The sequence below is a fragment of the Gopherus flavomarginatus genome, chromosome 16 (genome assembly GCF_025201925.1).
Source record: "Gopherus flavomarginatus isolate rGopFla2 chromosome 16, rGopFla2.mat.asm, whole genome shotgun sequence".
Classification (NCBI taxonomy): domain Eukaryota; kingdom Metazoa; phylum Chordata; order Testudines; family Testudinidae; genus Gopherus; species Gopherus flavomarginatus.
The window spans coordinates 2,102,846-2,130,531 of NC_066632.1; the positions used below are offsets into that span (position 1 = coordinate 2,102,846).

The 27,686-nt window shown below is 63.1% G+C and overlaps 2 protein-coding genes across 8 annotated transcripts in view; one reads left to right on the top strand and one right to left on the bottom strand.

The window, feature by feature from the left end:
- The window catches only part of LDLR (low density lipoprotein receptor), an 85,374-nt gene that overhangs the window by 38,582 nt on the left and 19,106 nt on the right, over positions 1-27,686 (top strand). The gene's annotated exons all lie outside the window — the stretch shown is intronic.
- Positions 438-26,814, bottom strand: KANK2 (KN motif and ankyrin repeat domains 2). 7 transcript variants are annotated; one of them, XM_050925530.1, is made up of 14 exons: positions 26,749-26,796; positions 26,189-26,242; positions 22,667-22,731; positions 19,270-19,393; positions 15,307-15,421; positions 13,086-14,498; positions 11,116-11,215; positions 9,459-9,647; positions 8,841-8,928; positions 7,149-7,368; positions 3,877-4,019; positions 3,171-3,371; positions 2,748-2,846; positions 438-2,016 (listed from the first exon to the last, which is right to left on the bottom strand). In XM_050925530.1, the coding sequence occupies exons 5-14, from the start codon at positions 15,341-15,343 to the stop codon at positions 1,954-1,956; spliced, it is 2,553 nt and encodes an 850-aa protein (XP_050781487.1). In that variant the 5' UTR covers positions 15,344-15,421; positions 19,270-19,393; positions 22,667-22,731; positions 26,189-26,242; positions 26,749-26,796; the 3' UTR covers positions 438-1,953. The 7 variants fall into 7 exon arrangements, with proteins under 7 accessions (XP_050781487.1, XP_050781490.1, XP_050781485.1 ...); XM_050925533.1 differs by lacking the exon at positions 22,667-22,731 and having other exon boundaries at positions 7,149-7,365; positions 26,749-26,801; XM_050925528.1 differs by lacking the exon at positions 22,667-22,731 and having other exon boundaries at positions 26,749-26,801.

The following is a 27,686-nucleotide window of genomic DNA, read 5'->3' on the forward strand; positions in this document are numbered from 1 at the left end:
GTCGGACCAGGCGCTGCCCAGACTCCAGCCGAAATTGGGGCCCCATCACGCCGGGCACTGCCCAGACCCCGGCCGAGAGCGGGGCCCCGTCGGACCAGGCGCTGCCCAGACCCTGGCCGAGACTGGGGCCCCATCGCGCCAGGCGCTGCCCAGACCCTGACCGAGACTGGGGCCCTGTTGCACCAGGCACTGCCCAGACCCTGGCTGAGATCAGGGCCCCGTTGCACCAGGCCCTGCACTGACGCGCTGTGAGAAAGTCCTTGCCCTAAAGAGCTCACAATCTAAGTAGACAAAGGTAGGGAGGGGAAACTGAGGCATGGAGGGCAAAGTGGCTCATGCTAAGTCACCCCGCAGGACAGTAGCAGAGCTGGGCCCAGCTCTCAGCTCAGCCTGCCGCACGCCCCAGCCCTGATGTTTAACCGCCCCGAACCAGGGCATCGTTTTCCCAATAGCTTTATTTTGAACAGGTTACAGGCTGAAGGTAATACTGACATCAGCGAATACACCTCTTGGTATGTGCGAGTAAACACCCCCCCACGTATAACCCCAGTGCTGGGCACATCGCCCCCCGCCCCAGACACTGCCCAGTGTGTGGGGGCAGGGGAATGATACACTGGGCGATAAACATGCCTGGGGCCGGGAGGGGGAGGTCAGGCAGCAAATAGAAGCTAGAGAGACAGCTTTGTACCACGGCTTTGCCCCGAGCCCCAAATCTTGGGGGGGAGGGGAGAAGAATAAGATGCCACCCTAAAAGCCCGCCTGGATCGTACCAAGGCAGCATGTAGCTGTGGGAACTAAACACCCGGGGGTCTCTGACTGCTGCAGCCAGCCGGGCCCTGCTCCGCTTTACCCGCCTGTGTCCGCTGAGGCCCTAAGCCCCGGGCGGGTGGTAAAATAACTTAGCGCCTTCGGGGGTTTCTTGGTGTATATTAATCTATAGATTTGCTATAAAAATAGGACTGTTTCCTTGTCTAGGAATTACTTTTTAAAAGTGCTGGCCACACACCTCGGGTCCAAGGGCTTGCTCGGCCTCTGCCCAGCGAGAAACGCCTTTGTGGAGGGGTTGGTATTGAAAAACGTTTTGTCGTTGCAATTAAAAGCGATATAGATATAGGCAGGTACATAGAGAGGAGGTGCTGCCCCTACTGGCCAGGTAGGGTAATTAATCCATCCAAATGTCCCAGCCTGGCATTTTTAGGAAGGTTTTTGTTTCAAAAACCTGCTCCCTTTAAAATCGATTCTAGAAACAGAGCCCCAGCTGCTTCCATCACAGAAATAACACTGAGTAGAGAGAGCTTTTTTAAGTGAGAAAAAAATCCAGAGGGGAAACTGAGGCACAGAGCGACAGACTGTGACTTGCCCAAGGTCACACGCACAGGAGGAGTCTGGGTCTGTCACCTGATGATGGACGGAGTACCCACAAAGCAACAAAGAGCCCCCCCCACCATCTCCAGCCAGATGGAGGGGAGCCTCCAGCTCGTGTGAATTTCCATGACGTGTAGGAATGGCCTCGGATGGGAATCCGGTGTCTGCTGGAGACAGGCCAGGGCGATGCAGCTGCTGCTGGAGCGGAGCCTATCAACCCGGCCGTGGCAGGCCCCGTGGTCGTGGGTCCTTTCCCGTGGGACCAAAGCCAGTGGAGACTTAGAAAAAACGCAGCTGCCAGATTTCCGCCACCGACTTGTCTCCGGCTTCCTTCGTCTCATGTCCTTTCTGCCCCCCAACATCCATCCCAACTCCCACCAGCAAGCAGCAGCTGCCCCCCGGCTCCAGCTGGGGCAGATGCTCCAGTGGCTCAGCTCGGACCGCAGGAGGGATGGGCCTTTGTGAGTCTCAGTGCTTGGGGTGGACGAGTTCCCTCGAGACCCACCCCCTTCCCCCCCCACATCTTGATCGGTGTCTTCGGGGCTGCCGGAGGTGGGGGCCGAGGGAACACGGCAGGTCCCTCCTCTGCTACTGAGCCTCGGTGGGCAGGACAGCTGCTGCAGCCTCGGCTTTCAGCGGCTTTGGGGTCCCCTGGAAAGAATGTTTCGGCTTCAGTATCGACCTTGGCCCTGTCCGCCTGCTCCCTGGCCCCATTTTACAGCTGGGGAAACTGAGGCCTGGAGTGGGGACGGGACACGTCACTGGTCATGCACAACAGATCCAGAATTTGGTCCCAGGGCTGCCGAGTCCTGGCCCAGGTTGTCCGCTCAGCCGTGCTCAGGGAACCTCTCTGAGAGCCGGATAACAGCCCGGCCTGGGGTCCAGCTGGCTCTAAGCTGTGCTGGCCGCTCCAGAAGAGCCCAGCATGTGTGTGGCCCACCTGGCTCTGTCTGCATCTGCAGGTGTCTGTGTGTGTGACACGCCTCCCCACAGACCCCCTGGGTACCGCCTGCCCCCCACCCAAGACAATGTCCCCCCATCCCAGCCACTGCAGGCTCCATCTCCCGGAGGGCCCTGGGCTTACCCACCCGCTCCTGCCTGGCAGTGACCCCCGCAGCGGTGCCGAGGGGCTGCCGGCCCCCAGCTTCGCCTGGCCCGCTTGCTGCCTCTACCCCACGGCTCCCCCTGCTAGAGCCACTAGGGGCTGGGGGAGCTGGCAGGGGGCATCGGAAAACAGGGCCCAAGCCTAGGAAAGCTGGACAAGCCCCTTGGCATGGCCCTGCTCCAGCCGCATCAGTGTGGGGGTGTTACACGCCCCGGGCCAGGCTCTGTCTGCTCCCGGGGGGAGTCATGCGGGGGGAGGGGGTTCACCCATCACTCACCGGGGAGGGCGGCTTGGCGAAGTTCATGTGGGCGTACAGCATGACGGCAATGTCGTTCTGCCCGGCCTCCAGCGCGATGGACAGGGCCGTGCTGCCGTCCTGCCAGAGGGGACGGGGTCAGGGTCGGCCGGCGGGGTCGGCAGAGGACTGAATCTCCCGGGCGGGGACCCGTCTCGGCAGCCCCCCCGATGTGCCTGCCCCCTTTGGCTGCCCCAAAGCAGCGAGCACCCACCCTGGCCCGGCCTGAGACATGGGGCTCCCACCCATAGGGGAATGGTTACACAGTGGGCTGATGCATAGGCCAGTATGCAAATCAGGACATCGCCTCATTAGCACAAGCTCCCTCCACCACCCCAGAGTGCCTGCAAAGCTGGGGCTCCCCCCGTCCCCACCTCGAGGGCCCCAGCCGGGCGTGGCACTCACATGGTCGGCCAGGCCCACATGGCAGGCGGGCGTGGCCAGGAGCAGGCGGGCGATTTCGGCGTGGCCGTGTTCACAGGCGCACATCAGGGCTGTCGAGCCGTCGGCGTCCTGCAGGTTCACGTCGGCCGCGCAGGCCAGCAGAGCCCGCACCATGTCCTGACGCCCATGGCTGACGGCCAGCATCAGCGCCGTCTGCCCCGCCTGTGGGGAGCCCGGGGTCAGGGGATTGTGGGCTGGATCCATGGGGGCAGGTGGGAAGGGGGAAACTCAGCAGGAAGAGAGAAATCCATGGGGCAGGGAGGGGCAGGGCTGGGGGTCCAAATCTCAGGAGAGATCCATGGGGGGGAAGAGTCCACAGGGGACAGGAGGGTTGGGGGGTGCCTGTGGGGGGAGGAGAGAGCGAGCGGGAGCGGTTGAGGGGGGAGTCATAGGGAAGGTGGGTGGGGAGGGGGCTGTGTGGGGTGGAAGGGGTCGCACCCAAGGTAGATCAGTCACTTTCCTGGCCACTCACCAGGGTGCCCATCGTCGCCAGGAAATGGCTCCTAGCCGCAAGCCAAGGCATTTATCATCATTAGCTGGCGGAACCCCAGCCCCCTGCGCATCCAGCCCCCCTGGCCAGTCCCCAGCTCCTGGCCAGCCCCCCCGGCCAGTCCCCAGCTCCTCGTGCTCCCGTCAGCCCCCCCCACCGGCCTGCCCCCACCCACACCTGGCTGGCTTTGGCATTGACGTCCCCCAGCTGCAGCAGCTGCTGGATGGTGGCCATGTCGTTGTCGGCGCGGGTGGCGGCCAGCGCCGTCAGCATGATGGCCGTGTAGCCCGCTTTGTTCTGCTTGTCCACGTTGCACAGGCCTGGGGAGGGAAACAGAGTCAGTAGAGGGGCGACCCCCCTTGGGCTGGAATAGAACCCAGGCGTCCGGGCTCCACCCCCCCCCTGCTCTAACCACTAGCCCCCACAACCCAGCTCCCTGGGTCTGGAATAGAACATAAGAACGGCTGTACTGGGTCAGACCAAAGGTCCATCTAGCCCAGTATCTGTCTACCGACAGTGGCCAATGCCAGGTGCCCCAGAGGGAGCAAAGCTAACAGACAATGATCAAGTGATCTCTCTCCTGCCATCCATCTCCATCCTCGGACAAACAGAGGCTAGGGACACCATTCCTTACCCAGCCTGGCTAAGAGCCATTAATGGACTTAGCCACCATGAATTTATCCAGTTCTCTTTTAAACACTGTTATAGTCCTAGTCTGCACAACCTCCTCAGGCAAGGAGTTCCACAAGCTGACTGTGCCCTGTGTGAAGAAGAACTTCCTTTTGTTTGTTTTAAACCTGCTGCCTATTAATTTCATTTGGTGACCCCTAGTTCTTGTATTATGGGAACAAGTAAATAACTTTTCCTTATCCACTTTCTCCACATCACTCATGATTTTATAGACCTCTATCATATCCCCCCTTAGTCTCCTCTTTTCCAAGCTGAAGAGGCCTAGCCTCTTTAATCTTTCCTCGTATGGGACCTGTTCCAAACCCCTAATCATGTTAGTTGCCCTTTTCTGAACCTTTTCTAGTGCTAGAACATCTTTTTTGAGGCGAGGAGACCACATCTGTACACAGTATTCGAGATGTGGGGTACCATGGATTTATATAAGGGCAATAAGATATTCTCAGTCTTATTCTCTATCCCCTTTTTAATGATTCCTAACATCCTGTTTGCTTTTTTGACCGCCTCTGCACACTGTGTGGACATCTTCAGAGAACTATCCACGATGACTCCAAGATCTTTTTCCTGACTCGTTGTAGCTAAATTAGCCCCCATCATATTGTACGTATAGTTGGGGTTATTTTTTCCAATGTACATTACTTTACATTTATCCACATTAAATTTCATTTGCCATTTTGTTGCCCAATCACTTAGTTTTGTGAGATCTTTTTGAAGTTCTTCACAATCTGCTTTGGTCTTAACTATCTTGAGTAGTTTAGTATCATCTGCAAACTTTGCCACTTCACTATTTACCCCTTTCTCCAGATCATTTATGAATAAATTGAATAGGATTGGTCCTAGGACTGAGCCCGGGGAACACCACTAGTTACCCCTCTCCATTCTGAGAATTTACCATTAATTCCTACCCTTTGTTCCCTGTCTTTTAACCGATTCTCAATCCATGACAGGACCTTCCCTTTTATCCCGTGACAGCTTAATTTACATAAGAGCCTTTGGTGAGGGACCTTGTCAAAGGCTTTCTGGAAATCTAAGTACACTATGTCCACTGGATCCCTCTTATTCACATGTTTGTTGACCCCTTCAAAGAACTCTAATAGATTAGTAAGACACGATTTCCCATGCTGACTATTGCTCAACAGTTTATGTTTTTCTATGTGTCTGACAATTTTATTCTTAACTATTGTTTCGACTAATTTGCCCAGTACCGACGTTAGACTTACCGGTCTGTAATTGCTAGGATCACCTCTAGAGCCCTTTTTAAACATTGGCGTTACATTAGCTAACTTCCAGTCATTGGGCACCGAAGCCAATTTAAAGGACAGGTTACAAACCCTAGTTAATAGTTCCACAACTGCACATTTGAGTTCTTTCAGCACTCTTGGGTGAATGCCATCTGGTCCCGGTGACTTGTTAATGTTGAGTGTATCGATTAATTCCAAAACCTCCTCTAGTGACACTTCAATCTGTGACAGTTCCTCAGATTTGTCACCTACAAAAGCCGGCTCAGGTTTGGGAATCTCCCTATCATCCTCAGCCATGAAGACTGAAGCAAAGAATCCATTTAGTTTCTCTGCAATGACTTTATCATCTTTAAGCGCACCTTTTGTATTTCGATCGTAAAGGGGCCCCACTGGTTGTTTAGCTTCCTGCTTCTGATGTACTTAAAAAACATTTTGTTATTATCTTTGGAGTTCTTGGCTAGCCGCTCTTCAAACTCCTCTTTGGCTTTTCTTATTACACTCTTGCACTTACGCTGGCAGTGTCTGTGCTCCTTTCTATTTGCCTCACTAGGATTTGACTTCCACTTTTTCAAGGAAGTCTTTTTATCTCTCACTGCTTCTTTTACATGGTTGTTAAGCCACGGTGGCTCTTTTTAATCCTTTTACTGTGTTTCTTAATTTGGGGTATACATTGAAGTTGGGCTTCTATTATGGTGTCTTTTAAAAGGGCCCATGCAGCTTGCAGGGATTTCACTTCAGTCACTGGACCTTTTAACTTTTGCTTAACTAACCCCCTCATTTTTGTGTAGTTCCCCCTTTTGAAATTAAATGTCACAGTGTTGGGCTATTGAGATGTTCTTCCCCCCACAGGGATGTTGAATGCTATTGTATTATGGTCACTATTTCCAAGCGGTTCTGCTATAGTTACCACTTGGACCAGCTCCTGCGCTCCACTCAGGATTAAATCTAGAGTTGCCTCTCCCCTTGTGGGTTCCCGTACCAGCTGCTCCACGAAGCAGTCATTTAAAGTATCGAGAAATGTTACCTCTGCATTTCGTCCTGAAGTGAAATGTTCCCAGTCAATATGGGGATAATTGAAATCCCCCACTATTATTGGGTTCTTAATTTTGATAGCCTCTCTAATTTCCCTTAGCGTTTCATCATCACTATTACTGTCCTGGTCAGGGGGTCGATAATAGATCCCTAATGTTATATTTTTATTAGAGCATGACATTTCTATCCATAGCGATTCTATGGAACATGTGGATTCGCTTAAGATTTTTACTTCATTTGAATCTACATTTTCTTTCATATATAGTGCCACTCCTCCCCCTGCACGACCTGTTCTGTCCTTCCGATACCCTGGAATGATTGTGAATAGAACCCAGGCATCCGGGCTCCACCCCCTCCCTGCTCTAACCACTAGCCCCCACCCCCACCACCAGTGCTGGAACAGAAACCAGGAGTCCAGGCTCCACCCCTTCCCGCTCTAACCACTAGCCCCCACCCCCCAGGCTGGACCTCCCCGCCGTGGCCCCTCACCGGTCTCCAGGAGGCGCTGGACCACGGGGAAGTTGGAGTGCGAGACGCTGTAGTGCAGCGCCGTGTTCCCGTTCCCATCCGCCATGTTGAGGATGAACTCCAGCAGGCGGGGCGAGAGGGTGCGGTATGCAGCCAGGCGCCCCCCCACGGCCTCGGGGGCAGCCTCCCTGTGGCACGACAGCTGCAGCCAGTCCTGCAGCACCAGGGTGTAGGCGGCCTTCTGGGGGGAGATGGGGAGAGGGGTGTTGCTGCGGCCTTTGGGAGGAAGTGACATGAACCTTGCTCTAACCACTACCCCACTCCCCTCTCAGAGCTGGGGAGAGAACCCAGGAGTCCTGGCTCCCAGCCCTCCCTGCTCTGCCCACCAGCCCCCACTGCCCTCCCAGAGCCAGGACAGAACCCTGGAGTCCTGGTGTGACGTTGCACTCCATATGTTTATGAAAATATGCTAATAAGTGTGACTATAATGTAACTGGAATATGTTTTATGCAAAAGGCCTCTTGTAAGGTGTCATTACAAAGCTGGGCATCTCTCTCTCTCAGTGTTACAGAGGACGGACAGTTTATGAGTTTACCCTGTATACGTTTTATACAGAGTAAAACGGATTGATTTGGGGTTTGGAGCCCCTTGGGAGCTGGGTGTCTTGGTGCTGGAGACAGGAGCACTTGCTGAGCTGTTCTCAGTTAAGTCTGCAGCTTTGGGGGGACGTGGTTCAGAGCTGGGTCTGGGTTGCAGGAGGCTGGCGTGTCTGGCTCAACAGGGCAGGGTTCTGGAGTCCCAGGCTGGCAGGGAAAACGGGCTCAGAGGTAGAGTCAGCATATCAGGCGACAGTCTCAAGGGGGTCTCTGTGACCGACCCTGTCACTCCTGGCTCCCAGACCCCCTGCTCTGACCCAGGACAACGGGGCCCTGGGGTCTTTACCCTCTAACCCTAGTACAAAGGATTAACAGGAGCAAATCTTTGCCTGGCACCTGGTTTTGCTCTGTTTAACTTGCCCCACCCTGTTTCTCTCAGCGGACATGAATGAGGCGCCTCATTTCACTTTGGGGCCACGGCAGTTTCGCCTCCTGGTGCTGCTCTGCTTTGCTGGCAGAATCCTGCCAGGGAATTTCCTGGTTTGAGCCCATCTGCGGACCCTTCAGATTGGCTTCACGTTGTATAACCCCTGGCCCTTCCTGAGGTGCTCCCTGCAGCTAGCCAAGAGGGCAGTGCGAAGGGAGGCAGCATGGCCCAATGGGTAGTGCACTGGCCCTCAGGAGCCCGGGGATCTCCTCTCGGCTCTGCCCCAGGCCCGCTGGGTGAGCTGGGGCAGGTCATGGCCCCTCCCGGGCCTCAATTTCTCAGATGATGAACCTGTGACCTGCTTTGCAAAGAGACCTGAGCTCTAGGGATTATTCTTGTTAATTCCTCTGCACCCGTTAAACCACCTGCCAGGCAGGAAGCTGGGCCGTGACTTGCGGCCCTCGGCTGGCGGGGCGTGTGCTGGGCCTCCCAGCAGAAAGCGGCGAGGACCCCAGAGTCCTGCCTGCCCCCGCAGCCTGCACCAGGAGGGTTCACTGTCGTCCCCCCCAGTCGCTACTCTGTGAACAGCAGTGGGTTTAGATCCTGCAGCTCAGGCAGCAGCAGCCTGGGCTGTCGCACTCTGAGGTCCCAGGTTCGAGACCTGCGCACAAGCCCTTTCTCTCTCCCTACCATCTCCTTGTCCATAAGCATGTCCGGGCTCTCCAGGTACTTCTGCAGGGTTTCACAGGCCGCTAACAGCTCTGGGCTGAGTCCTGTCCTGCAACAAGAGGTGGGGGCTAGTGGGGTCTTCCTCATTGGGGAGGGATCCTGAATCTAGGGGGGGATGGAGCAGGGGGTCTATACGGGGCAGTGCTGCTCCTGAGCCCTGCAGAGGCGGCTGGTCACTGAAAGTGGCACCCAAGGGGTTATGTTGAGTCTAACGGGTAGCAGGGCCTGAGCAAGGCAGCCAGAGGTGAGAGCTGCCCTAGGTGCAGTTGTGGGGGTGCAGGACAGATGGAAGCTCAGGGGCCAGCTGCTCAGGGCATGATCCACGCTCAGGTTGCAGCCTGAGAGCCCAGCCTGAGCCTGGGTTAGTCCCAGCTGGGCGGGGGCAGAGCCCAACCAGGTGCTGAAGACGTTAGTCCAGCTACAATCCAGAAAAATCCCTGGCACAACATTCCCCTCTCAGAGCTGGGAGAGAACCCAGGAGTCCTGGCTCCCTGGTCTAACCCCTGCACCCCCACCCCCCTGCTCTAGCCACTAGACCCCACTCCCCTTGCATGAGGGTGCAGACCCTTGTATAGTTACCCAGTGTCGTGTCCTGGTGCTGCTCTGGGGGGTTCCGCAGGGACTCTCTGGGGGGCTGGTGGCAGGGGCCTGGGGGTATCCGTCTGCCCGGCAGGGGGCCCCTCACTGGCCTCATGGTATTCGCTCTCCGTGCTCTCGTTGTCAGAGGAGTTCTCGGCCGTGCTGGACCCCGAGGAGGTGGACTCGTACCTGAGGTGGGGAGCGGGCTCAGAGCTGGCAGGGCAGCACTGGGCCTCACGCCCCTCCCAGAACCTAGGAGTCCTGGCTCCCACCCACCCCTGCTCTAACCACTAGACGCCACTCCCCACCACAGCTGGTAAATAGAACAGCAGAGTCCTAGAGCCCAGCCCCCCTGTTCTAACCACTAGACCCCTGTGATGTCATTGACATGAACTGTGACCGTATAGATCATTGTTGCAACCACTGTGATATAGTTGCAGCAAATCTTGTACCAAGGAGGCCCTGGGAGGTGTCTATACAGAGGTGATGATTTGCTGGTTACGATGATGCTGTCTGTGTGTGTGTGTGTGTGTGTGTGTGCGCGCACGCGCGTGTGTAAGCAGCTGAAGTTAGGAATATTGGCTCTGTACTTTTGTCTCAATGTGCTTTGATGCTAAGTAGCCTCAGTGAAGTGTCTGGTCGGCTTCTCAAGAAGGGGCTGTTCTTAGGCAGTGCCTGGTCAAGAACATTAACGGACACTGGACTGTGAGACGCCGACCCACCTCTGAGCTTTCCTGGGAACGTTCAAACTAACATGGACACGATGGCGTTGGCCTGTAAACTCAGTCATGCACAGACATGAGACCTGCCCATGTGACTCCAGACTCCATCTTGCTGCTGCGATTTTCCACAGTAAGAATGGAGGGGCCCTTCCACAGGCAGAGGATATAAAAGGCCCTGAAAACTCCTCCATCTTGTCTTCAATCCTGCATCTTACGTCTGGAGAAACTTTGCTACAAACTGAAGCTCTGACCAAAGGACTGAATGACCCATCCCAGCGGGGGATGTTCCAGAGACTTGATTTGAACCTGCCGTTTATTCCATCACTGCTATAAGCCTGAACCCAGAACTTTGCCATTATGGGATGTCACTGATTCCATTTAACCAGTTCTCGCTCTCTTTCCTTTAAGAACAAACCTTTAGATTTTAGATTCTAAAGGGTTGGCACCAGCGTGATTTGTGGGTCTGATTTGTGTATTGACCTGGGTCTGGGGCTTGGTCCTTTGGGATCGGGAGATCCTTTTCCCTTTTACTGGGGCCTTGGTTTTCATAACCATTCGGCCCCATAGCGAGTGGGACTGGTGGGGATACTGGGAAACTGGAGTGTCTGAGGGAATTGCTTGCATGACTTGTGGTTCACCAGTGGGGTGAGACCAAAGTCCCCTCTGGCTGGCTGGTTTGGTGCCTTAGAAGTGGAGAACCCCCAGCCTGGGCTGTGACTGCCCAGCTCCTGCAATTTGTCCTGAACTGACACTCTCAGAAGTGTCCCACCAAAGGCAGCATTGTTACAACCCCATTTCCTGAACCGTGAATAGAACCCAGGAGTCCTGGCCACTAGCCCCCCCTCCTGCCTAAACCCCTATAAGATATGGCCACCTGGGGCGAGGGCGACTCCGCCCCCCAGTGGCAGAGCAGCCTGCTCCGCGGTTCCCCTTACCCGCCGTTCACACCTACAAACTGGAGACGTTTCTTGCCCGCCAGCTCTGGGGCCTCCTCCTGCCTCTTCGTGCCAGATCTGAGGCCACCCTGAGCCGAGGCTGCGGGGAGACAAGCAGAGAGACCAGGATCAGAGACCAGCCCAGGCCCCCTGCTCCTGAAGCCCCTTGGCTGCCCCTGAAGCCCCTGGCCCACCACACCCCTCACCTGGGTCCTCCGCCTCACTCGGACACGGTGCAGCCGGCTGAGCCAGGATGAGGTTCAGGGCCACCGAGGCCTTTGGCTGCTGGGGAGGCTCCGGGGGACTGAGGGGAGCGGGTTACAGATACAGACCCATGCCCAGGTGGCACCGCTGAACCTGGGCTGGCTGGTGGGCGAGGGGAGATGCTACGTTGCCGGCTGGGCCTGGCCCGACACAACCAGGACCTGGCAAGGCTCTGGGACCAGTGCCCAGCGGGCCGGGGGATGGTGGGGTGTGGAGGAGGGAGTGGTTGGGAGATGGGATCAGAGATCCTCCCGCCCCCCCTTAGCAGCAGTCCTGGCACCCAGTGCCCCCCATCAGGGTCCCCTCGCCATTTTGGACAGGCGGGAGACGGCCAGCAGGGTCCCCCCGCCATTTCGGACAGGTGGGAGACGGGGGACGAGTGCAGAGCTCACCAGAACCCAACCCACTCGGATCGCCTGGCGCACAAGGCCGTGTGTGGATGCTCCGATTCTGGTTTGAGCCGGGTTTATTTCGGCTTAGCGCAGGCAAAGAAGAGCGGCTGAACGCAGAATGGGCTGGAGGCTGAGCAGCAGCACCACGTTCGCTACCATCCAGCTGGAAACAGGGCGCAGCTTCCTTATGGAGACTGGCCAGGGGCAGCGTTGGTGGGTTCATGGGGCCGGAGTGGCCCAGGGAGGGTTGCGGAGGGGTGGGAGGGTTGGGAGCTGCCTAGCCCATGGCAGAGGGGAGGCTGGACCAAACCCGAGCAGCACAGGGACACTATGGCCACTTGGCAGCGCTGCTCAGCCACCCCCCGGGTTGGGACTAGGGGACGGGGACAGAGTGGAGGGGGCTGTGGTGCCCCCTTGGAATCTGGATGCCCCTGGGACAGGCTGGGCTAGCAGGGTGGGGAACAGGACACAGGGCCTTTCCCCTCTGGGGGTGCTGGAGGGGGGAGCTGGCACGAGTGGGGGGAATGGGACACGGGGCCTTTCCTCTCTGGAGGTGCTGGATGGGGGGGGGCCTGGCACAGGGGGGTGGGGAACAGGACACGGGGCCTATCCCCGCTGGAAGTGCTGGATGGGGGGGGCCTGGCACGGGAGGGGTGGGGAACGGGACATGGGGTCTTTCCCCTCCGGGGGCGTGCTGGATGGGGGGGACTGGGCATGGGGGGAGTGGGAAACGGGACATGGGGCCTATCCCCGCTGGGAATGCTGGATGGGGGGGCCTGGCACGAGGGGGGGGGACGGGACACAGGGCCTTTCCCCTCTGGAGGTGCTGGATGGGGGGAGCCCCTGGCACAGGGTGGGTGGGGAACGGGATATGGGGGGCCTTTCCCTCTGGGGGTGCTGGATGGGGGGGCCTGGCATGGGGGGGTTGGGAACGGGACACGGGGCCTTTCCCCGCTGGGGGTGCTGGATGGGGGGAGCCCCTGGCACAGGGTGGGTGCGGAACGGGACACAGGGTCTTTCCCCTCTGGGGGGTGCTGGATGAGGGGGACTGGGCATGGGGGGAGTGGGGAACGGGACACGGGGCCTATCCCCTCTGGGGGGTGCTGGATAGGTGGGGGGGGACAGGGCACAGGGCCTATCCCCTCTGGGGGGTGCTGGATAGGTGGGGGGGACAGGGCACAGGGCCTTTCTCCTCCATTTAGCCCTGTCCCCCAGTAATCCCCACCCCAGCACTGACCAGGGGGCAGGGAGCCCCTAGCCTGATGGGGGAGGAAGGACACGGCACCCCCCCCCCATGCCTGCACTGGGCCCTACCTGGCGAGGCTCCGCCGCCCGGGCCTGTCTCCTCCCCGCCGGGCTCGGCCGCGATGCTGATCTTCTTGATGCCGTGGACGGGGGCGGCGTGGGGCGCGGCGGTGTGGACGGGGAAGGTCGTCTCCACCACCACGGCCTGGGGCGGCTCCCCCAGCGTCAGAGCCCGCAGGCTGGCGTACGGCTCCTTGGTCTCCAAGCTCTGCGCCCGCTGCGGCCGGTGGGCCACGCCCGTGGCAGTGCTGGCGGCGATCTCCGGTTCCCGCTGTGCCTGGATCACCTTGACCGTGTCCGCCTTGACGGGCACCTCCTGCTGCTGCCAGCCGGGGCGTCCCTCCTGCCCGGCCGTGCCCGGCTGGGCGCCCTGCAGCTCCCGGAGAGCCTTCTGCAGCTGCTTCTCCAGCACGGCCACCTTGGCCGACAGGGCGAGCGCAGCCTGGCGCTGCCCCTCTGGTGCCAGCTCCTCCTCGCTCACCCCCACCCCCACACTCCGCCTGGCCCCCGGCTCCGACGTCCCCACCCCCACCGATCTCACCTCCCTCCGCTCTGCTGCCGGCTGGGGGCTCAGGGGGGCTGAGCCCTCCGTGCCGCCCCCCGAATCCAGCCTCCGGCTTCCCCCCAGCGGCAGGGTCACCCCCGCCCCGCCTCCGCCCCCTTCCTCCTCCGGGATCTCGATGTAGAGCTCGCCCCGGCCTTTGCCCTTCCCAAACCCGCCCGGGTGGCCCAGGAATTTCTGGCTCTTCAGCTGGACGCTGAGCTGCCGCTTCTCCTCCTGGAGCACCGAGATCTTCACTTGCAGCACCGGGATAATCTTCACCTGCTCCTCCAGCTGCCGCAGCTTCGTCAGCGCCACGGCCATCTGCTCTCGCACGTGCTGCAGGTGCCCGGGGCTGGGGGACACGGGCGTGGACAGCCCCGAGCTCAGCGGGGTGAACCCGGCCTGCGAGCCGTTCAGCCTGCCCGGGGGCTGCCCGCCCACCAGGGAGCTGGTGGAGCCCGAGACGCTGCTGTGGAGGCTCCCCAAGCCCCCCGGCCCTGCCCGGTCGCCCGCCTGGTCCTCCAGCTTCTTGCGGGCGTCCAGCAGGGTCTTCTCCACGCGGGCGTTGAAGGCGCCCGTCCCGCACTGGGGGTAGAAGCCGGGGGCGCAGTAGGAGTAGGAGGAGTGGCGGCTGTCCAGGCTGGCGTTGGAGCAGAGCGACTCGGTGGATGTCCACCATGAGCCGGCACCACGGGGCAGGGAGCCGTAGCGTGGCCGCCGGTGCACCGGGACTCGCCGGATGGTGTTGCCTTTCTCGATGTCGTCCACGTACTTCAGGAAGTCCAGGTCGAGGCGGTAGCCGTACGGCGTCTCCACCGAGTAGGGCAGCTGCGGCTCCTGGACCCCGAAGGCGGTGGGGGAGGTCGGGGTGGGCTTCCCTGCAAGCAGGGGGGAGGGCAGGGGTCCATGGGGGGCACTGGGACTGCACAGGCGTTAGCTGACTCCCCCGCCCCCATCCCCGTTTTCAGAGAGAGAAACTGAGCCACTAGACTCCCAGAGTCCTGGCACCCAGCCCCCACTTCACCAACCCACTCCCCTCCCCGAGCTGGGGGTAGAACCCAGGAGTCCTGTCACGCAGCCCCCACTTCACCAACCCACTCCCCTCCCTGAGCTGGGGGTAGAACCCAGGAGTCCTGGCACACAGTCCCCACTTCACCAACCCACTGCCCTCCCCAAGCTGGGGGTAGAACCCAGGAGTCCTGGCACCCAGCCCCCACTTCACCAACCCACTCTGCTCCCCAAGCTGGGGATAGAACCCAGGAGTCCTGGCTCCTAGCCCCTCCCACACATTAACCATTAGACCCCACTGCCCTAGCTGGGAAGAGAACCCAGGAACACTGTTAGGCCCATGGGATCTTGGTTTATCCAGCTCCTTGAGCCCTGGAGGAAACCAAAGGTCCTTAGAAAACTCATTTACCATCTATAGGTGCCCAGGCAGCTTCCTTATCGCATGGGTAGAGTGCAGCCACCTCTGGGGTGGGGTACAGCAGCCGTTTATACTGTGATCACTTGCCCAGCACTGCAATGCACCCATCTCTGGGGTGGAGCACAGCTACTGACAACACCGCTGCACCGGACAGGAAGTGAGGCTGCTGTATTCTACCGAAACCACATTCAGGGCAGACTTTGGCCCTGACTCCCAGTTTCACACCTGAGCTCTGCAAAGCCCCGAGCACAAGCACTCACCGGGGAAGCCGGACTCCACGTGCAGCACCTGCGCCATCCTGGCCTGTGTCCGAGCCTCAGCCCGTCACCAAAATCCTGGGAGCTCTTAGTAAGTGGGACGACGCGGCCCCACGACCTGCAACGAGAGGTAGCGACGTGGCTGGGAACGCGGCTGGGGGAGGAGACATAGCAGGGGGCCCATCTAGCTCCAGGCCCCACCATTCCTGAGGGGTCTGCCTGGCCCAAGAGTCCTGCCTCAAACCGCTAAATGCCCACTCCCCTCCCAGGGCCAGGGAAAGAACCCAGGAGTCCTGGCTCCCAAACCCCTGCTCTAACCCCCCAGCCCCCACTCCGCTCCCAGAGCTGGGGAGAGAACCCAGGAGTCCGGGCTCCCAACCCCACCCTACTCTAACCCCCCAGCCCCTACTCCGCTCCCGGAGCTGGGGAGAGAACCCAGGAGTCCCGGCTCCCAGCCCCCTCGCTCTAACCACCAGCCATCACTGCCCTCCCAGGGCCGGGAGAGAACCCAGACGTCCTGGCTTCCAGCCCCCCCTCGCCCAATCCCAGTTTGCTTGAAGCCCGACTCTCCAAGCCCCCCTGCCACCCCCCCAGCTCTCGCCCTCCCGGTGACCCAGTGCCCAGACCCCCCCAGCACTTTCCCATCTGCTGTGTCTGGTTTCCTGGCCCCGTCAGGCTGGGCGGGGCGCCAGCAGCCTGGATCCCGTCCTCCCCCATCCGCTCGCTGGGGGGTCCTATGGGGTGTCCCCTCCCCAGCCTGCCACGGGGGTGGGGACATGGCTTCCCGCTGATCCACCGCGTTCCCCGCCTGGCGCCTCCAGACCTCCCCGCCATGGCTGGTGGGGGCTACACGGGCTGAGACTCAACCAACTCGTTCCACTCCTGCCCCCAAGAGCCCTGGGCTGGGGCATGCTGGGACGGAGGGGGACACCCCTCCCACTGCATGGGGGCACTTCCCCACTCCAGCTACGCCTAGTTCCCAGAGCAGGGTCCCCCCTCACCCCCAGTGTGGAGCCTGGAACCCTCCACCAGAGCCTACACCCCTCCCAGATCCAGGGAGAGAACCCAGGAGTCCTGGCTCCCAGCCCACCACTGTAACCACCAGCCCCCACTTCGCTCCCAGAGTTGGGGAGAGAACCCAGGAGTCCTGGCTCCCAGCCCCCCGCACTGTAACCACCAGCCCCCACTTTGCTCCCAGAGTTGGGGAGAGAACCCAGGAGTCCTGGCTCCCAGCCCCCACCCCCACCACTGTAACCACCAGCCCCCACTCTGCTCCCAGAGCCGGGGAGAGAACCCAGGAGTCCTGGCTCCCAGCCCCCCGCACTGTAACCACCAGCCCCCACTTTGCTCCCAGAGTTGAGGAGAGAACCCAGGAGTCCTGGCTCCCAGCCCCCACCCCCACCATTGTAACCACCAGCCCCTACTCCGCTCCCAGAGCCAGGAAGAGAACCCAGGAGTCCTGGCTTCCAGCCCCCCTGCTCTAACCTACCAGCCCCCACTCCACTTCCAGAGCCGGGGAGAGAACCCAGGAGTCCGGGCTCCCAGCCCCCCCTGCTCTAACCTACTAGCCCCCACTCCGCTCCCAGAGCCAGGAAGAGAACCCAGGAGTCCTAGTTCCCACCCCCACCCGCTCTAACCACTGGACCCCACTCCCCAGCCAGGCATTAACGTGAGCTGCTTGGCCTGGCTGCTCAGCTAGGTCCTGCTGGGGATCTGGCCCCCTGGCACCATCACGCCAAGGCATTTCTGCCACAGAGCCGGGCGCAGAGAACCGGGGATGGGGGCCAGGGAGCCACAGGGATTTTCCAGCCCCCTGGCCAGGCTGAGCTCCTGGCGGGGTCATTCCCAGTGCCAGGCCTCTGGAAAGTCTGATGCTGGGCAGGGGAGGGGGCTGGGAACTGGGCCAAGACAGCATCTCGCTGGGAGGGGGAAAGGGCCCCCTGGGGTTGGTCCGGCCTCCCCGGCAGGGGGCTGCATCCCTGTGCGGGGCACGTCGACGCCTGGCAGCGGGACGAGGTGGTGGCTGGGAGACGGTGCTCCTTTCCCAGAGCCAGGGAGAGAACCCAGGAGTCCTGGCTGCCAGCCCCCCCAGCTCTAACCACTAGCCCCCACTCCCCTCCCAGAGCCGGGGAGAGAACCCAGGAGTGGGGAGCTGGGGTTGGGCTCTGATGCGGTGTTAACTCGGGGTGCACCCGCCCCCCCAGCCCCGCACTCGCCCGTGCCCCCCACGCACCTTGGCAAAGCCCCATGCCGGAAAAGACACCAGGCCGGGGGGAAGACGGAGACGGCGAGGGACACGCGCCCCCCCCCGCCAGCGGAAATGCACCAATGGCATTGCAGGATGGGGGCTGTTCACGGCCCCCCCCTCCCCCCGGGCAGCCGCCCATTGATTTTTCCATATCCCGCTGGGGTCGATGGGCCTTTGCCTGCTCTCCGTCCCCCCTGCGCTGTCTGCTCAGCTGCCTGGTGCTCTGGGAATGGCGCTGGGGGGGGGACAGGGCCCCAAGCCCCCTGCTCAGCCCTGGGGGAGGGAGCACAGGTGGTGGGGCAGGGGATGGGCAGTGGAGGGGACACAGGCAGTGGGGGGAGCAGAGGGGGAGGGTTGGGGGATGTGCAGGGGGGAGTGGACAGTGGGGGAAGCAGAGGGGGTGGGGGGATGCGCAGCAGGGGGGATGGGAGCACAGGCAGCGGGGGCAGGGGATGGGCAGTAGGGGGAGCAGAGGGGGAGGGGTGGGGGATGTGCAGCGGGGAGTGGACAGTGGGGGAAGCAGAGGGGGTGGGGGTATGCGCAGCAGGGGGGATGGGAGCACAGGCAGCGGGGGCAGGGGATGGGAAGTGGGGGTAGCAGGGGGGAGGGGTGGGGGATGGGCAGCAGGGGGGGTTGGGAGCACAGGCAGCAGGGGAGGGGCAGCGAGGGGAGCAGAGGGGGAGGGGTGGGGGATGGGCAGCGGGGGGGATGGGATCACAGGCAGCAGGGGCAGGGGATGGGCAGCAGGGGGAGTAGAGGGGGAGGAGTGGGGGATGGGCAGCGGGGGGATCGGAGTACAGGTGGCGGGGGCAGAGGATGGGCAGTGGGGGGAGCAGAGGGGGAGGGGGAGCAGTGGGGGATGAGCAGTGGGGGGAGCAGAGGGGGTGGGGGATGGGCAGCGGGGGGAGCACAGGCAGCAGGGGTGGGGAATGGGCAGTGGGGAGAGGGGGAGGGGAGCACAGGCGGCGGGGGATGGGCAGTGGGGGGGGATGGGAGCACTGGGGGCGGGGGCGGCCCGCACAGCCCGGGTCCTTTCCGTATATGGCAGCGATTTGCTCTAAAAATAAACAGTTTCACAGGCAGCTACGTGAGAATTTCCTGCCGCTTGGGCCAGGCTCAGCCCCCCTACAACTCCTCTTGCAGCCCCCCCAGTCGAGGACACGGGGGACACTGAGGCAAAGGCAACTTGCGGCCCTTCCCCTAGGGGGTGCTGGCTCCCATCCAGCCCCCGGCGGGGTGGGGGCTCAAGCCTGTGTGTGCCCCCCTGTGCGCTGAGCATGGCAGGTCTCAACCCAGCCCCGGGGGGCCAGTGGGGGGGTGGGTTACCCCCAGGGCACCAGGCAGGGAGACAGCCCAGGGCCTTGCTCTGGGACCCGCTGGGACACAGCCCCCGCCCCCCGGCAGCCCTCCCCCTACACTCCTCCCTGCCCTGCCCAGAGGGGGGCACCCCTCCCCCCCGGCTAGCCCTTAGCAAAGCTGGGAACCCCCTTGTCCCACCCACCCGAAGGGCAGCCGCTTCAGGGGGGATGTTGGGGGAGGGGTCCTCAGGGGAGCCCCTCGGGGGGAAATGAACCAGGCCCGGCTGTGTCGAGGGCATCATCTAACTGCCCACTCCCCCATGGGTCCCGCCGTCCCTTCCCTCCCCGAGAGCCCCCATCCCCCCACAGCTGCCCCCAAAGGCCCCCAAAGACCCCCCGCGGCCACTGACCCGCTCTCACCCCAACCAGCGGAGCCTCCTGATGGTTCTGCCTGTGCTGAGGGAGACGGGACGCCAGCACCATGCTGCCCCCGGGCACTTCGCCCGCCCCAGCCGTCTCCACCTGCCCAGCGACGGGCACTGCCCTGCGGAGCAAAAGGCACCAAGCGTCAGCCACCGAATGGAGGAGAACCCAGGAGTCCTGGCTCCCAGCCCCCTGCTCTAACCACTAGACCCCACTCCACTCGAAGAGCTGGGGACAGAACCCAGGAGTCCTGGCTCCCAGCCCCCTGCTCTAACCACTAGACCCCACTCCCCTCGCAGAGCTGGGGACAGAACCCAGGAGTCCTGGCTCCCAGCCCCCTACTCTAACCACTAGCCCCACTCCCCTCCTCTCCCCTCACAGAGCCGAGGAGACCCCAGGAGTCCTGGCTCCCCCCCCCCACTCTAACCACCAGCCCCCACCCCCCTCTCCGAGCCAGGCGAGACCCCAGGCCTGCTCTTCCCCCCACCCCTGCAGCAAGCTGCCAGCTGGTGCATTTAGGAAAATCAGCTCCACTCCCAGACTCTGCTCAGCCTCTGCCCCACCTCCCGAAAGCCCCACTGAAGTGACTGTGGTGGGGGGACAGACCGTGGGGGAGGGAACGGAGCCGGCGAGGGCTGTCGAACTGCTGGCTGGACCCCAGCCCCAGGGGATGCCCCCTTCTCCTTTGCTTCTGATGAGTCACCCCGGAGGCCTGGCCAGCGCTGGCTGTAGCTGGGGCCCGGAGAGGGGGGCTGGGCCGGGGCCCTGCCCCACCCTGGCCTGGGTCTGGCTCAGAGAGCACCGTGCTGGGGCCTGCTTGGCACTGGGGGGACTGGGCTCAGGGCAGCCCCTGGCACAGAGCACGTCACTTTCCAACCACCCCTCACACGGGCAGGGGCAGGGCCTGCCCGGTTGCCAGGGAAGGTTCAGCTGGTTTCCGGGGCCCTGGCTCCCACACACTGGAAAATCCATCGCTCCTGACCACAGCTGGTGCTGTGGGATCCCGGCCAGCTCCTGGCTCTGCCCTGGGCCCCACCAAGACCTGGCTCCTGCCCCAAATGCAGCCACCTCTGGGACAGGAGGCGGGAGGCAGAGGGTGGGGCAGCAGGGGACCGAGCCCAGCACACCGAGCCCCCTCCCCACGCCATGGGGCTCCCCCAGGTTGAAGGAGCCAGAGTGGGGCTGGGGGGTGCCCCCCAGGGGCATTTGCTGTGCCAGCCCCACCCAGCACCAGCCAGCATAGGCCAGGCAATGGAAACCCCTCCCCCCCCACCCTGGGATCTCTGCTGGGAGCATTTTGGGGGGGGGACTGTACCCAGCAATGCCAGCACCCCTCAGTCCAGACTCAGCCCCCTGAAGCCCCAGCCCTCACTCCCGACCCGCAGCCCCCCGAGTGGCTGTGCTGTGTCTATGGGAGGCCGAGGCGAAGCTGCCACATTCCTGCTTGTTTTGCAGCCCGGAGCTGCTGGGCGCTGGCTCTGGGACACGCCCGAGGGGCGGGGGCCGCGCTGCCGGGGTGTGTGTTTTCCATCCCCACTGCCCCGTCCCTCCAGCCCAGCTCAGGTCCTGCTAAATCCTGCGGCTCAGGGCGTCCGGAACCCCCAGGGCACCCGGGAGTTGGGGTGGATCCAATGGGGTTAAAGGGACCCCCGCCCAGTGACCCCCTGGCCACCACCAGGGACTGTCACCCCCCAGACTTGCTGCATGTGCCGGGTGGGGGAGGGGTGGCCTGGGAATCAGATGCCTGGGTTCTAGATCCAGGCCTGGAAGGGGGGTTCCGGCCCCCCAGATCACACCCTGGGGCCCTGTGTCCCAGTGCTCTCCTCACAGGTGCCCCGTACGGACCAATCTGTACAGGGCCAGGCTGTGGCTTTGAGGGAGGAGGTCGTAGAAGGAAAACTCTCCCCCACCCCAGATCTCAGCACGGCCCCTTTAAGGCAGATCTGCTCCCCCCGCCTCCCGGCAGCACAGCCCTGGGCAGCACGTGGAACCAATTAGCCCGGGCTGGGCTCACATGGGTCCGGGAAGGGGCTCAGGTTTCAGAATCAGCCGCTCAGGCCCGGAGCTGTGTGCAGGGGAGCCCAGCGCTGCCTCGCAGAGAGGCGGCTGCCTCTGGGGTGGGGCGCAGGGTGGTTATACAGGGACCCCGCCCCCAGCGCGGAGATGCAGCTACCTCTGATGTAGGGTGCAGGGGCTGGTTATACAGGGATCCTTCCTCTGGCGCTGAGATGCAGCCACCTCTGGGGTGGGGCACAGGGGCTGGTTATACAGGGACCCTGCCCCTAGCGCGGAGATGCAGCTACCTCTGGGGAGGAGCATGGGGGGGCTGGTTATACAGGGACCCCTTGCCTGGTGCTGAGATTCAGCCACCTCTGGGGTGGGGTGCAGGGTGGTTATACAGCGATCCCGGCTGGTGGACTCAGCTACACAGCTGGGCAGGATGGTGCTGGCGCTGGGCTGGGCTGGTGCCAGGAGTGGAGCGGGTCAGCTGGGCCCAGCCTCAGGCGGGGGGAGGTCTTTTGGGGGCGGGGGGGGGGCAGTGAATCAGAAATCTCTGATTGCTCCTGGCTGAGGCACCGGAGTGGGTTTTCTCAGATGCCTGCATCCAGCTCTGTTCTAAGCCACGGGGGTCCCCAGTGACCATGTGACCTGCTTGGCTCTGACCCCCGCTGGACCCCCACAGCAAGTGCCCCAAAAGAGGGGGCTCCATGGCCAGGGGGCACCCGCCTAGCAGGAGCTCCGGGCGCGGCAGCCCCTGGCGAGGTCGGTCCAGTCCCACCCACGGCGCGCTGGGCCCTGGGCCGCTGCTGAGAGCAGTGACCCCTCTGGGGTGCCCATCCCCGGGGCATCCAGGCCTCGGATGCCACCCTCAGAGCCGGCCCTATGGCAAAGACATGGACGGGCTGCCCCGAAACCCAGCCCGTGGGCAGAGGCCAGGTCACCCCAGCCAGACCCCAGCCTGGGGAAAGGCCCTGTGTCCCACAGGGGAGATGGGGTCAGAGGCCGGGTGAGAGGCTGGAAGGGGGGGGGCCAGAACCCCAGATGGGCCACGCTGCAGCCCAACAGATTTTGGATCTCCTGCCCCGTCTTTGCCCCAGGAGCAAAGGAACTGAACCAAGCCCCCACCCCCATCCCAGCCAGAATCCCCCCAGCCCCATACTCTGAGCTCCGCCCCCAGCCACAGGCCCCGCCCGGGCCCCCGAGGGACTTTTCCTACTTCCGTCTGGGCCTGGCATGAAAGCAGCGATTGTCCAACCTTCCCCTGCTGCCTGCGCCTCGCTCGCACAACGGAGCCATTCAGCCTCTGGAGCCCCCCAGCCCCCTCCCTCCCAAACGGGGTCCAGCCAGTGCACAGGGACCGGGGGGGGGGGGGGGGCCGTGGGGAGAGCTGCACCTTGGGAGACGGGCCCCCCAAAATGGGGGCATCCGTGTGAATCCTCCCCTTCTGGCTCCACAGACCTGGGGGCGGGAGAGAGGGGCAGCGGGGAGTTAAATGGACTTGCAGGTTGTGGGGCAGATTCTGAAACAGGGGAAGGTTGGGGGACCCTTTCCACTCTCCCCACAGGGCCCAGAGCCCCCCCCAGAAGGCAGGACCTACGCCAACCCCCCCCCGATGCCGTTCCTGGCCCTAGCGCTGAGACTGGGGGGAGCAGAGAGGCTGCAAAGGGGAAAAAACAGCCGCATGCTTCAGGGCTTCAGCAGCTGTAGGGGTCAGGAAGGACCCACCACTGATGCAGGGGCGGGGTCCTCTGAGGTGTGAAGTGCTGGGTCCAGGGATCCAAACTGGGGTGGCAAGGAACAGAGGGAACTGGGCCCATGGGGCTGGGCTGGGGGGGGGGCAGAGGGGATACTGGGGAGGCTGGTCTGGGGGGATGGGTTGTGCCCAGAGGGATCCCACAATTCCCATGGCCCATGGGAACAGGCTCACCCCTCTGCCCAGAGCAGCCCCACCCCAGACCCTCCCCCCAAACTCAGCCAGCCCGAGCTGTGGCAGCCGCCCCCAGTCCAGACTGAACTGGGCCAAGCAGCCCCCACGGCCCAGGGCAGTGACTGGGGGTCGGGGGGAATCAGGCTGGGGGCTCCTCGAGCTCCAATGAGGGGAGACAGAGATTGGCTGATGTGTGTCGGACCCCCCCCCGATCCTCCCTGCAGGCCAGGACCCCCCACCCTTCTGTCCCATCCCTCCTCCCCTGCCCACAGCTCTACGACCCCACCCTTGCAAACCAACCCCCCCTTCCCATGATTCAGCCCCCCCCCGCAGGCTGAGCCCCCCCTCAACCAGTTCGAGTTCGTCTCCCAGCACGACTGGGCCCAGCTACCCGCAGCCCCCTGCCCAGCGCTGAGGCGGGGGTCGAGGTGGGGGGGAGGGGGTGCCGCCTGCGCTGGGCACAGAAATTCCTTCCGCTTTTGCTGGTTTTGAGCCACATCTAGAATGTCCGAGGGGGCGGGGCATCTCCTGCCCCATTGTCTTGCCTGGGGCGGGGCAGGATCGGGGCCCAGCCCCCAGCACTGCACCCTGCTTGGCCCCCCCAGCCCCTCGGATACCCCACAAGGGGCCTACGCAGAAGCTGAAAGCTGCAGCTCTGGCTTGGGAGCCCGGGACACCTGGGGTCCATGCCTGCCTCTGATCCCCTGGCTGACTCCCTTCCCCCTCTCTGTGCCTCAGTTTCCCCCATGTCTAGTTAGACTGTGAGGTCTCCCGGACCGGCGCTGCCTTGCAGGACGTGTTCCAGCACCCAGCCCAATGTGGGGACATAACGGGGCCCTGGTCTCAGCTGCGGTCTGGGCAGTGCCCGGCACGACGGGGGCCCTGAATTTGGGGGGACACACAATGCGGGGGTCCCCGATCCCAGCCACGGCTGCCGGAGGACTTTCCCCAAGCCGCTCCTAGCGTCCCCCACGACGTGGCCACGGAGGAGTTAAGAGCTAATCGCCCCTAATCGGCTAATCTCGGTTCTGATCCTTCCCTTCTGACATCACACATCCCAGCTGCTCCTTGGCAGCGTCCCCACAGCCGCCGCGCCCAGCCTGCCTGCCGGGCCGGGGGCCTGGCCTGTCACCGGGGCCCGGCCACCCCCGAAACGGCCCCCGAGCCAGACCTTCTCCTCCTGAATTTAGCAATGGCCCCGCCCCCTAAATTCCCCCCCATAACGGCCCCCGGAGCTGGGATTCTCCCTCACTTCCTGTTCCAAACGGCTGCCGCGATGCACACCAGAGGCAGCTGCATTCTTGCATGTGGGGATGCAGGAAACAGGCTCTTGTGATTTATGGCCCCGATTCTGCAACTGCTTTTGCTCATGCAGAACTGGGATTTTAGCCTGGGAGCTCTAGGCTCTGCCCCTCTGAGTCTGCAGCACCCGGCCTGCCAGGGCCCCAAACTCAGCCGCGGCCTGGGGGCGCTACTCCAACATATGCCGTAAACCTCCCGTGTCAGAAACTCCCGTGGGTGTGGGAGCAAATATCCCACTGCTTAACCAGGGGCATTTCCACCCCAGAGGGGCATCCAGGCGAGATCTGGCCTCCAGCGACTACAGGAGAAATGAGGTAACCCTTGCTAGGTATTTAGTACCCAGAGACCGGGCAAGGTTGTGACCCCCCGTCGGGCCGGGCGCTGCCCAGACCCCGACCGAGATCAGGGCCCCGTCGCGCCGGCGCTGCCCAGACCCCCACCGAGATCAGGGCCCCGTCGCGCCGGCGCTGCCCAGATCCCCACCGAGATCAGGGCCCCGTCGCGCCGGCGCTGCCCAGATCCCCACCGAGATCAGGGCCCCGTCGCGCCGGCGCTGCCCAGACCCCGACCGAGATCAGGGCCCCGTCGCGCCGGCGCTGCCCAGACCCCCACCGAGATCAGGGCCCCGTCGCGCCGGCGCTGCCCAGACCCCCACCGAGATCAGGGCCCTGTTGCGCCAACCGAGATCAGCTCCCTTGTGCTGGGTGCTGCCCAGACTCACAATCAGACCCAGTCCCTGCCTCTGGGATCTCCCAATCAAGGGGTCACGCCCCCCACGTTACCCCCGGAGAGGCGAAGTGAGCAGCCCAGGGCCACTCAGCAAGTCGCCGGCAGCGCTGGGGGGTTTGACACCGATCTCCCAGCCTGGGCCATGTGCCAGAAACGCGGCCCCACCTGCCCTCTCTCCCCTGGCCCCACGGGCCGCCCCGTATCCCCTGCCCCCTCGCCCGGCACCCTCACCTGTCACCCAGATGTGCACGAAGACGCCAAGATGCCCATCCAGGGCAGCTGGCCAAAGCCTCTATTGTGCGGGGCCAGGCCGGGCCGAGGGACCTGACTCTGGCAGGGGCGATCTAAGAACCAGACGGGGGTGGGGGCCCCGGAACCCCGACTGGGAATCGAACTGCAGACCGCGGAGGGGAGCCCCCATCCCCCTCCGATCTCAGTCCCCAGAACTGGGCCGCTCCCGCGTTTCCCCTCCCCAGGGCCAGGGAAGCCGCTCCGTGAGCCCCAGCCCGTCTGGCCCAGCCGCTAGCCACCCCCCCGCCCGCGAGTGGAAAGCGAGGGGTAAAGCCGCTGGAGTCTGATGACAAACATCTGGAGCTGGGAGAATGACCAGAGCTCCCCTCCCCCCGGCTCAGTCCAGCCCAGAACTGGGCCCTTGACAAATATATCCGCTGGTTTCCGCCCGGAGCCCTCCCCGCCCCGCGGCTCCCCCTCGCCGGGCTGCTGCAAGGGGACTCCAGCAAAATCCGCTTCCAGCCTCTTCCAGAGCCGCTTGGCCGGGAGTCGGGGGCCTGAGGCCGCCTTCGGCCCTTGGATGGACCCCGGCCAGCCCCATCGCAGCCCTGGGTGCAGTTAGATTTCCCGACCGTCCGGGCCCCTCTCCTGCTCCTGCCCACGGGGCCGGGAATTGGGCTGGAAAGTCGCCCGGCGAAGCAGCGCCGGGGCTCGTCGCTCACTTACCTTGGGAGAAACCCCGTCCCCGTCCCCGCTGGGCACTCGCGGCCCCGGCCCGCCCTGGCGAAGGGAGGAGAAAGGCGTCGGCTTAACGAGACCCAGCGGGTCGGGGGCGTCGGCCAGAGACCAGACAGCAAATGTGACAAATCGGGACCGGGGTGGGGGGTAATCGGAGCCTGCACAAGACAAAGCCCCACAAATCGGGACTCTCTCTATGAAATCGGGGGCGGCGTCGGGACGGCGGCACCCGCGGGTCCCAGTCTGGGCTGGGCGGGTCCCGGGGGCAGAGAAAGAAGCGGGTGAAGTGACCTGAGCGAAAGTCCCTGGAGACGGGACGAACGGACCCTGCTCTCCGCAGGCCCCAAAGGAGACGCGGTTCCCTCTGGTTCCTCGCCTTGACCCTCGACGCCGCGCTGGCCAACAGCCCCCCAGGGTGGCACCGAACCAGCCGGGCTGCTTGGGAGGAACGGGCGGGTTGCGGGGATCTCAGGCCTGCCCAGGGCCCAGCTGTGCCCCCCGGGGGCCCGGCGGCAGGGGGCTCGAGGGGATTTCGCAGGGGCTGGTACCTTTCCCTCCGCTGTCAGTTTCCAGGGCTCCCCGGCACAGACTCGAGAGCTCTGGAGTGACCAGCCAGCCCAGCTCCCGGGGGCTGCCTTGGTCCCGCCCCCCCCCGCCCGGGACACACCCCTCCCAGCTAAAAGGGGCAGCGCCCGAGTGAGCAGGGCCCGATCCGGCCTGCGAGGAGCAGAACCAGTTCCCGGCTGCAGCCCGCCGGGGAGCCACAGAACCAGGAGCCCAGAGCGGCTGGGGATGGGCCTGGGTCCGGCTACCCCCGCGCTCCAGGCAACGGGGATTTGGGCAAAGGGGTGCGCTGGGCTGGGCGGGCACGTCTTGATGGGAGGCTGGGCAGCGCCCGGCACGAGGGGGCCCCGATCTCGGCCGGGATCTGGGCAGCGCCCGGCCCGACGGGGCTCCGATCTCGGCCGGGGTCTGAGCAGCGCCCGGCCCGACGGGGCTCCGATCTCGGCCGGGGTCTGGGCAGCGCCTGGCCCGACGGGGCCCCGATCTCGGCTGGGGTCTGGGCAGCGCCCGGCCCGACGGGGCCCCGATCTCGGCTGGGGTCTGGGCAGCCCAGCCTAACAGGGCCCTGATCTGGGCTGGGGTCTGGGCAGCACCGGGCACGAGGAGGTCCCGATCTCGCCTGGGGTCTGGACAGCGCCCGGCACGACGGGGCCCTGATCTCAGCGGCGCCCCGTCCCCACGCCAGGCGCTGCACAGACCCAGAACACAACGCCAGTCCCTGCCCCTTGCGCTGCCCCACTCCTGGGCTCCCCTGGGGCCAGCGGGCAGCTGGGATCGAGCCTGGCAGGAGTTAATTGGCAGCGGCTGGTGCCCGGCTCCATGGGCCTGGTTCTAATTTAGCTGCTTTTCCAGCTCTTGGTGCATTTTTGCTTGGAGCTGAAACGTTGCACGAGGAGTTTGTGGCTAGTGATAATGATGTGGG

Excerpts from the sequence above, each read along its gene's own strand:
- KANK2 (XM_050925529.1), bottom strand. The coding sequence starts at position 15,343 with ATGGCGCAGGTGCTGCACGTGGAGTCCGGCTTCCCCG. Across the intron at positions 11,216-13,085 it reads GGGCGGCGGAGCCTCGCCAG|CCTCGGCTCAGGGTGGCCTC; the intron begins GTAGGGCCCAGT and ends GTCTCCCCGCAG. Across the intron at positions 3,372-3,876 it reads TCAATGCCAAAGCCAGCCAG|GCGGGGCAGACGGCGCTGAT; the intron begins GTGTGGGTGGGG and ends GGCTCCCCACAG.